At 52.3% G+C, this 9,554-nt stretch overlaps 1 protein-coding gene across 2 annotated transcripts in view; it reads left to right on the top strand.

The window, feature by feature from the left end:
• Positions 1–8,332, top strand: part of LOC138824812 (sodium- and chloride-dependent GABA transporter 1) — a 34,445-nt gene extending 26,113 nt beyond the window's left edge. For both annotated transcript variants that reach the window (XM_070019127.1, XM_070019128.1), the window contains exons 8-16: positions 130–264; positions 381–484; positions 989–1,113; positions 1,900–2,012; positions 2,361–2,492; positions 3,781–3,883; positions 4,938–5,038; positions 5,558–5,725; positions 6,108–8,332. In XM_070019127.1, the coding sequence (XP_069875228.1) occupies positions 130–264; positions 381–484; positions 989–1,113; positions 1,900–2,012; positions 2,361–2,492; positions 3,781–3,883; positions 4,938–5,038; positions 5,558–5,725; positions 6,108–6,212 (1,086 nt within the window). In that variant the 3' untranslated portion in view covers positions 6,213–8,332. The remainder of the gene's footprint in view (positions 1–129; positions 265–380; positions 485–988; positions 1,114–1,899; positions 2,013–2,360; positions 2,493–3,780; positions 3,884–4,937; positions 5,039–5,557; positions 5,726–6,107) is intronic.
• Positions 8,333–9,554: the final 1,222 nt, after the last annotated feature.

Raw genomic sequence — 9,554 nt, forward strand, 5'->3', positions numbered from 1 at the left:
CGGAAGGGAAAAGCCAGGTTTTGAGCCGGTTGGTTCTGGAGGAGCTTCAGAAAAGGGGCCAAGCATCCGCCCGGGGACCGGGAGGGCCACCCGGGAGCTCAGAGCCACCCCCCACCCCTGTCCCCCCAGGTGGTCTACTTCTCCGCCACGTACCCCTACGTCATGCTCATCGTGCTGTTCTTCCGCGGAGTGACGCTGCCCGGGGCCAAGGAGGGCATCCTCTTCTACATCACGCCCAACTTCCGCAAGCTGTCGGACTCGGAGGTGAGGGCTGCGCGCGCGCCGCGGCCCCAGCCGTGCGGCTCCGCCCGCGCCCAGGGCGCTGGGGGACTGAGGCTGCCCTGATCAGCGCACTTACCCAAGTGTCTCATCCCGCTCAGGTGTGGCTGGACGCGGCCACCCAGATCTTCTTCTCCTACGGGCTGGGCCTCGGGTCCCTGATCGCGCTGGGGAGCTACAACTCCTTCCACAACAACGTCTACAGGTACGAGGGCGGGGCCCCGAGTCTGGGGTCCAGGCCACGCCCACCCATGGCCACGCCCACAGGTGCCCTACTGAGATCCTTCCATGGGCCCGCCCTTCATGTGGCCACGCCCACCCGTGGCCACGCCCCAGGCACCCTACTGAGACCCTCCCATGGGCCCGCTCTTCATATGGCCGTGCCCTTCAGAGGCCACACCCACCAGCATCCTAGTGAGACCCTCCTCCCAGTGGCCCCGCCCTTTATCTGGCCACGCCCCAAGGCCCCACCTCCGGCTTTGACCTATGAGGGCCCCGTGTCCTCTCAGCTCAGCCTTCTCAGGCAGTCCCCTGGTCCCTACCTCTCCCTGAGCGGGCTCCTCCTGGCTCTGCCCTCCCAGGCTGCCTTGCCCTGAGACCTTGCCCAGGACCTGCCCCTGTGGGGCCACCTGCCCCTTAGTGACCATACTCCTAGCCCCGCCCTCTCGGACCCCGGATCCCCTGACCCCGCTCCACTTCCCTCTTCCAGGGACTCCATCATCGTCTGCTGCATCAATTCCTGCACGAGCATGTTTGCAGGCTTCGTCATCTTCTCCATCGTGGGCTTCATGGCCCATGTCACCAAGAGATCCATTGCAGATGTGGCGGCTTCAGGTCAGCGCTGCACACCGGCATGCCTCACGGTGTTGGTGTGGGATGGGCTCCTGAGGAGAGGAAGGGCCGGCGGTGCTGGCCTTGGGGGTCTGTCCTGGAGACCATCCACCTGAGCCTGGCCGGGCTGTGGTCACCTACATGCTACAAAGGTCCCCCAAGACCATCTTTCGTTCTGGTTCCTAAAATGTTCACACCTAGTGGATTGTGCCCTCTAGAAGCAGTCCCTGTACAGTGCCTCACTCTCTACCTGCTCAGCCAGGCACGTGAAGGACTCCCCTTGTGCACCTCCTCCGTGGAGGGCTGGGCATGGGGAAAGGAAGGTTCTCGCAGACAGTACACCTTCCCCACCAAGGCCACCCCCACCCCACGGCTCTGGGGCTCTCCAGCCATGTTGACCCTGTCTAGATTTCAGAGGGAGCTGTATAGCCTTTTTCCTGGTTCCCCCAGGACCTAGCCCTCAGGTAGAACATGCTCCCAGCATGCTTCCTGACCTGCTGTGTTCCATGTCAGGGAACATCCTAGGCCCAGGCCAGGACCCTCAGCAAGCCCTCCCTCTTCCCGCCTCCTGTGTAACTCACACCTGTGCGGTCCCAACCACTGGCCAAGGCCACAGTGGCCCCTTTTCTGCACAGTGGCCCCAGTTCTGGGGCTCCTGGTCCCCCACATTTCTTCAAAGCTGACAGGTTGCCAGAAAGACAAGATGGACTGAATCTGGGAAGGTGGATGTGCTGTGGGTGCTCAATGCCGTTCCCTCTTTTCTTCTGCTCTACCCCTGCCCTGCCCCAGGCCCTGGGCTGGCCTTCCTAGCGTACCCAGAGGCGGTGACCCAGCTGCCCATCTCTCCTCTGTGGGCCATCCTGTTCTTCTCCATGCTGCTCATGTTGGGTATCGACAGCCAGGTGAGTCCCCGACTCCTGCACCTTGGGCTGGGAACTCCAACCTCCCTGGTCTAGGAGCAGGGAGAGGGGATTACTCGTAGGCCCCATGGAGATGACTAAGAACTCCAGACCTCAGATGGTTTCACTGTGTGAAACGTCACAAAGCATCTCCGTCAATGCCCCTATTTTCCTGAAGGGGAAGTTGACACCCAATGAGGGGAACCTATCCTGAAGCTACACAGTGAGACAGAGGCAGAATCAGCTTGGTTCTGGGGCAGGCCTCTTGTCTTCCTGTACAGAGCGAGGCTTGCGATGGGGCAGGGCGGGGGCGGCTGCAGGTGGCTGACCTCCGTTCTCACCTCTGCCAAGTTCTGCACTGTGGAAGGATTTATCACAGCCCTGGTGGATGAGTACCCCAGACTGCTTCGCAACCGCAGGGAGCTCTTCATCGCTGCCGTCTGCATCATCTCCTACCTAATTGGCCTCTCCAACATCACTCAGGTAGACCCTGTGGCTGCCAGCATGCCTTAGAGTGGCCCCAAGGCCACACCCGGGGCCTCCTCTCAGCCCTGTTCTACTCACTTTCCAACCCTGCCCTGAGTGCCATCCATGCCAAGCAAATAGTTGTCCCTTGCCAGGCTGGGGGAGGACACAGATACCAAGCTAGACAGAAGAGGACAAAGCTAGAGCATGCAACATCTTTGCCTGGCCTGGGAAAGCTTGCAGAGATGAATAGTCAGAGAGGCAAACTAGAATCAGGATTTTGACACTGACATTGCCTCCTTTCATCATAATCCCTGGTGTGTGTGTGTGTGTGTGTGTGTGTGTGTGTGTGTGTGTGTGTGTGTGTGTGTGTGTGTGTGTGTGTGTGTGTGTGTGTGTGTGTGTGTGTGTGTGTGTGTGTGTGTGTTGAAACTAATGAGATATGCTTAGTGCATTCAAGGCCTTCCTAGTCTGATGAACTATACAATAAATATAAACGACCCTAAATCCATGAGCTTAGACCATAAGTCTGACTTGTCTAGAATACCACACCCAAATTCAAATGCAGCTGTGATCCAGAGTTAGGACTCCTTCATTCCTGCACGCATTCATCAACACTTGCTATAGACAGGTGTGAGCTTCAGGGTCAACATTTAACATGGTGGACACTGCCATGTCTTCTGTCTTTGGGGCTTACATTTTGGTGGACAAAACTGACATACAGATCAGATGTTTTCTGAGTAATTCCATGAGAAAAAGGGCCCTGGGATCAGCAGAGCTGGGAGGAACGCTACCTTGGACACGTCGTCAGGAGAGGTCTAAGGATGTGACCATTGATCCGGAACTTTAGTGCAGAGGAATTGGAGGATCTCAGGAAAGAAAGGTGTGAAGGCTCTGGGGACAGAAAGGAGGCCAACGCAGTGGGGTGGAGACAGAAGGGGTGAGGAAATGGGTGGGGATGTATAACCAGACTACGGAGGACCTGGGATTAGACTTGATTTGAATTGGTATCTACTAGAGATAGTTGTTGCGCTTTTATTATTTTTGTTGTTGTTGTGCTTTATTATTGTCTTGTGTAAGCTGGGGAAGGTTTAAGCATAGGAGAGGTACATCCAATTCTAGTAATCAATTCCTTGTTCTATAACCTGGACAGTTTCTTCCCAACTCTCGGACAGTGAGTATGTACATCTGGTTGTGCCCAGTGCTTCCTCCAATCTACTCCCAAGTTTTCTTGCTGCAGGGTAGCTTCTCCAAGCTCCCAAGCTGAATGAAATGGATTGGCATTCATCTTCTTTTGCTCTTTCAGGGGGGCATCTATGTCTTCAAACTTTTCGACTACTACTCTGCCAGTGGCATGAGCCTGCTGTTCCTTGTGTTCTTTGAGTGTGTTTCCATTTCCTGGTTTTATGGTAAGTGTCTCCTCATTTTCTTCCCTCCCTTCTTCCCTCCTTTCCTTCATTCCTCCCCCCATTCCTCCCTCTTTCTCTTCCTCCCTTCTCTCCTTGTATCCCTCCCTCCCTCCTTCCCTTCTTCCCTCCTTCCTTCCTTCCTTCCTTCCTTCCTTCCTTCCTTCCTTCCCATCATTACTCAACAAATACAATCTTCTCTGTTATCTTCACAATTCCATAAGCCTAGCACAGAGGCCCCATATTTAGAATATACAAGAATACTTAATTACATCCATTAAGAATAGGAGCCAGAACTTTTGGCCAGTTTGGAGGTGTTTTGTTTTGTTTTCTTAAGTTTGTTTGAGCTTTTTATCTGGGAAAAAGGGAGATCCAGCAGATAAACAAAGATTTAAATTTATGTGTTTTAATACCAGCTATCAATAAAAAGACGCAGTCTCTTCGGCCTAGTAATGAAGGAAATGGATTTCCTTTGTTTCTTTGGGGGCACCCAGCTGTGCACTGCTGTCTCCCAGGCCTCCCTCCCCACACGCTTGGTGATCACAGCAAGATGGAATGCTCGGAAAGGGATGTGGCGTCCTGTATCTCCTCTGTTCTGCTGCGTCTGCTCCTTGTCACTGGCCCTTCCTCCCACTGCCTGGCCTGTGATCTGCACAGACTCCAGCTGGGCTCTGCAGAGCTCTAACCGATCCTTTGTGAGACTCACAGTTTTCTGTGATCTCAGCAATGTCTCATGGTGACAGAGCATTGGATGAGCTGTGTCCCCACCCAGCAAGGCCACCAGGGGGAATGGTTGGGACGGAAGACATGTGGGAAGAATGCTGAGAGGGGACACAGTTTATAAGTACCCTTTAGTGGGTACTTTACTCTTCACATTGAGGGGACTGGCTTTCCTGCTTGAGGTGGGAATCGACCATTGACAAATACTTCAGGCCCAAAGCATTGGTCCCACATTTCACATGGGAGTATGGGGTTTCTGGGACTGTGGCAGAGCTGGGCTCTGAATGCACAGTCCCCACAGCTCAGCCTTCCTCCCACTCCGGCCCCAATGTCACAGGTGTCAACCGATTCTATGACAATATCCAGGAGATGGTTGGCTCCAGACCCTGCATCTGGTGGAAACTGTGCTGGTCCTTCTTCACCCCCATCATCGTGGCGGTAAGGACAAGGCCTGACCAGCCTGCTAGGATGAGGCTACTCCAGGCACGAGTGATACAGGCCTGGGGAGAAGCTGCAGGGCAGAGACCCTCCCTTCCCCACAGCCCCGCTCCCTAATGACACTTATCCCTATGGTCTGCTGAGCGCCTGTTACTGAAGTCTCACTCACCTGGTTAGTGGTGGGATTCGGGCAGCTCTTCCAGACAGGTCTCTGTCACAGGCAGGTGGTGTCTGCAAGCGGGGGCTGTGTTCAGGGACAGAGGCCTGCTCACCTCAAGGTCTGGGAGGGGCTTTGCCTGACCAGTCTAGGTGGCTGAACTCTTCTTCTTCCTCTTCATTCTCTTCTTTCTGCTCTTCCTTTGCTCCCTTCTTCTCTTATTCTTCCTCCTCTTCTTGTTCCTTCTCTTCCTTCTCCTCCTTCTTCCTCCTCTACTCCCCTCTTCTTCCCTCTCATCTTCTTCCTTCCTTTTCTCCTCCCTCTCTTCCTCTTCTGCCTATTCCTCTTCCTCCTGCTACCAGGGCGTGTTCCTCTTCAGCGCCGTGCAGATGACCCCTCTCACCATGGGAAGCTACGTTTTCCCCAAGTGGGGCCAGGGCGTGGGCTGGCTCATGGCCTTGTCCTCCATGGTCCTCATCCCTGGCTACATGGCCTACATGTTCCTCACCCTGAAAGGCTCCCTGAAGCAGGTAAGCGCTACTTCCCTTCCCTCACTCTGGCCGAGCCCCAGGTCTCGTTGGAGGCACAGACAAGGCCACAGCCAGTGCCACGAGTATGAGAGGTGTCCACGGGGAAGGCCAAGGAGGGGGGTCACTGAGGAGAGGACTGAAGGTGAACCAGATGTAGTGTAGAGGCAAAAAGAGTGTTCTCAGGAGCAGGGAGGGAGGGAGGAGACTGCAGAGCGCTCATCAGGCTCCCTGCTGGGTGTTGACTGAGAGCAGATGGAGCTGGGGCCTGGGGGGAGGGGTTGGGGAGGGCCTACAGGACAAGACCATGATGGGATGGGTGTGACGGTGGGCCTGAAGAGCATGGCTCTCTAAGGACCTTGCGTGTCCCTCCCGCTGTCCCCAGCGCCTCCAGGTCATGATCCAGCCCAGCGAAGACATTGTGCGCCCCGAGAACGGTCCCGAGCAGCCCCAGGCAGGCAGCTCAGCCAGCAAGGAGGCTTATATCTAGGGGTGCGGGGCCGTCCACCGACCCAACGCTGCCACCCCGCCTGGCTGCTCCAACCACCACTTGGCCACTGAAGATGCCCTGTCTCCACTACCTCGAGTGGCGGGCCCGGACCCATCACCGGGCAGAGAGGGCAGGTGGGGGCGGGCAACCCGACCCTTGGGTAGGCCCAACCATGGCCACACACCCAGTGGCCTCCAGCGGGCTGGTGACCTTCTCATAGGCCCTGAGCCATCGGTGGGTGTTCCTGACTGCCACCGCTGTTCCTTTTTATCCTGCCAGTGACGGTGGCCCAGTCAGGTCACACACTCCTGGCTTTTCTTCCTTCCTGACTGTTCTCTTCCTGCCAAATCTGACTGTTAGCTGAGCCTTTGCTGGTGGCCAGGAGGCCGGTGGGGTGGCTCTGGAGGCAGGACGAAGTCATTTCCCACACGGAGCCTGCAGCCAGGGCCCCTGGAAGCAGTGGGGAGCCAGCGGGGCTCTGCCTCTCCAGTTTTTGATTTTCTCCTTCCCAAGGCAGCTTGATGAAACCACCCTAGAGACCTCAGTTGTCTGGGCAGAAGATTCCTGTCTCTGGACCCCAGAGATGGCGGAGTAGCTAAGTGCTACCCGCCGCTCACCTCCCCTGGCTTTCCCATGGGACCTGGCCCAGCCTCAGGTCTACAAGGGCTCTGCTGGCTAGGAAAGAGCTACAAGCACAACTCTTTTGGTGACCATTCCCGGGGACCTGACCCAAGCAGGTCTCCTTTCCTGGAGCTACCCAGTTTTACAGAGCACAGGACCCCCCACAGGAAAGCCAGTTAAAGGGTCTGTCCAGGGCCAGGAGGAGTCCGCCTGCTCCTGGGTTTTCCTCTTCAATATTAACTCACTGCCACCCTTTCCTGCTGCTGTCTCCCCACCAGTCTCCAGGACCCCTGGCTGCCACTCAAATCCACCCCCCATTGAGGAGCCAGTGTTCAACCAGAGACCCAGCCCCTGCCCCTCTCCACCCCGCACCTTGCTGTGCTACCCAGGTTTCATCTGCTCCACCAGGTGGTATTCCTTGTTGCTTTCTGGATTGGGCTCCAAGCTCAGCCTTTCTCATTGTCTGGGAGGAGGGTTCCTGTAGCAAAGCCTGCATCCTGCCCAGTAGCTCCTTAGCTCTGTAGCTCACAAACTCTTGTTCTATGACTAATCCTTAATAACTATGGTGAATAACTGTGACTGTGGGTTTTTTTAATCTCTTGTCGTTCTCATCTGAAAAGTGACCAGCATAGCCGTTCTTGCAATAGGGTATTACCCTGAGAATATTAAGCACATTATTGTAGAGAATAAAAACACATATACACATATAAATGCACACACAGGCACCTCCATCCTCATGTGTGGCATCTAGGGTCCCATGTGGTATTGTGTAGGTAACCCACACCCTCTTTCCTGTGGCCGTCTGTAAAATAGTCTCCTTGCTAAGGTATCCCCAGTGCCCGGTGGCAAAACTGTGGTCCAAGTGCATAGGTTTTGGTAGATTCTAGGGTTTACAGTGGCAGGACCTTACACTGTACCTCACAGTCCCACCCTCTCCCCACCTCTGTGTGAATCATTTAGAATAAGGGCAAGGAGATTTCTCACTTGCACTGTGTTCAAGTCTCAAAGCCAAGTCTTTCTAACATAAATGCAGCATATTTATGTCTGTAAGCAACTCTGAAATGTTTGGCAAGAAATCCCCTAATTGATTTCCACCCAAACTTACCTTCTAGAGCACAATATTAAGTGTCGTACAATTACTGTAAGAACTGTGAATATGTGTAACTTTTTTTTTAGTATTTACCCCGGGGGGAAAAATATTGTATTATCATTATATGCTTTTTTTTTTGCAATAAGGAGTTATTCTCAGAACACCAAGTAAATTTATCTCTATATAAAAAGTATATGTAATATATGCATATTCAAACTATATACAGAGCCTGTTTTAAAAAAATTACAATATTATTTAGTAAAATTATCTGTTCTATGGACCAAATGTAAAATATTTATAAATGAAGATGCATTTTAAATGTCTATAAATGGTGTTATAACTAGAGCACGGGTTATGTAAGTTCCTAAGAATTTAGAGGAAACATAATAAAGGTTCTATGACATGCAAACAGACCTTCAGAGTTTTTTTTTTCTCCTTTGTGCCAGTATTGGGGCTTGAAATCAGGGCCTGGGCACTGTCCCTTAGCTTTTTGGCTTCAGGTTGGCACTCTATCCCTTGAGACACACTTTCACTTCTGCCTTTGCATGTGATGTGATTGTGTGTGTGTGTGTATGTGCACGCGCACACACGCATGTGTGTGTGTGTGTGTGTGTGTGTGTGTGTAATCAGAGATAAGAGTCTCATGGACTTTCTTTGCCCCTCTTTGAATATGGATCCTCAGATCTCAGCCCCTTGAGTAGCTAGGATTACAGATGTGAGCCACCAGCACCCAGTGTTCACTTCTTATGCATGAAATGGGTTCAGTAGCCTCTCACATCAGAACAGCAACACAGACACAAACTAATTTTACCTCAGCAGACAGATTTGGACTGAAAATCTAACAACATAGACTTCCCTGAAGTTTCAGGATGAGTAACATTAGGAAAATACTTTCACTTGCATATGTGGTCAACTAAATAAAGGTCTAAACTGGGGGTTAATAGAAGCGTACTTGGTGAATATTCACACTCATTTCACTTATTGATGTGTTTCTTAAAATCTTTTTATTTAAAAAAATATTTAGAAGCTGGGCACTAGTGGCTCATGCCTTTAATCCTAGCTATTCAAGAGGCTAAGATATGAGGATCATGGTTCAAAGCCAGCCCAGGCAGAAAAGTCTGTGAGATTCTTATCTCCATATAACCAATTAACTGGAAGTGGTGCTGTGGCTCAAGTGGTAGAGTGCTAACCTTGAGCTGAAGAGCTCAGGGACAGCACCCAGGCCCAGAGTTTAACCCCCACGACCGACCAAAAAAATTTCTTTTAGAAAATAAGACCTGCCTAGAGGAGTTTGTAAGAGTAGTCAATTGGATGTCTCTTTACACTTCACCAGGTCTACTAGTTGTTGACATGTTGCCACATTTATTTTAACTCTTATCAAAGTTCTGTTTCAGACAAGAAAACCCTGTGAATATGATAGAATGAGGTTCCTTACTGGAACAAGACTTTAGACAAACATGAGATAGGTCAGAAAGTAAAGGTGTGAAAAGAATCTTGGAAGGTTGAGCAAATGTCCCCCGTATTCCTTTCCTAGATGCCCCATGCACACAGAGCTCTAATGTACCTACAATTTATGAGAGGTTAGTGAGACTCAAAGCCAGGGCAAGGTAAGAGTGTTTTATTCACAACTG

The sequence above is a fragment of the Dipodomys merriami genome, unplaced genomic scaffold, assembly GCF_024711535.1.
Source record: "Dipodomys merriami isolate MVZ:Mamm:240054 unplaced genomic scaffold, mDipMer1.0.p SCAF_13, whole genome shotgun sequence".
Lineage (NCBI taxonomy): Eukaryota > Metazoa > Chordata > Mammalia > Rodentia > Heteromyidae > Dipodomys > Dipodomys merriami.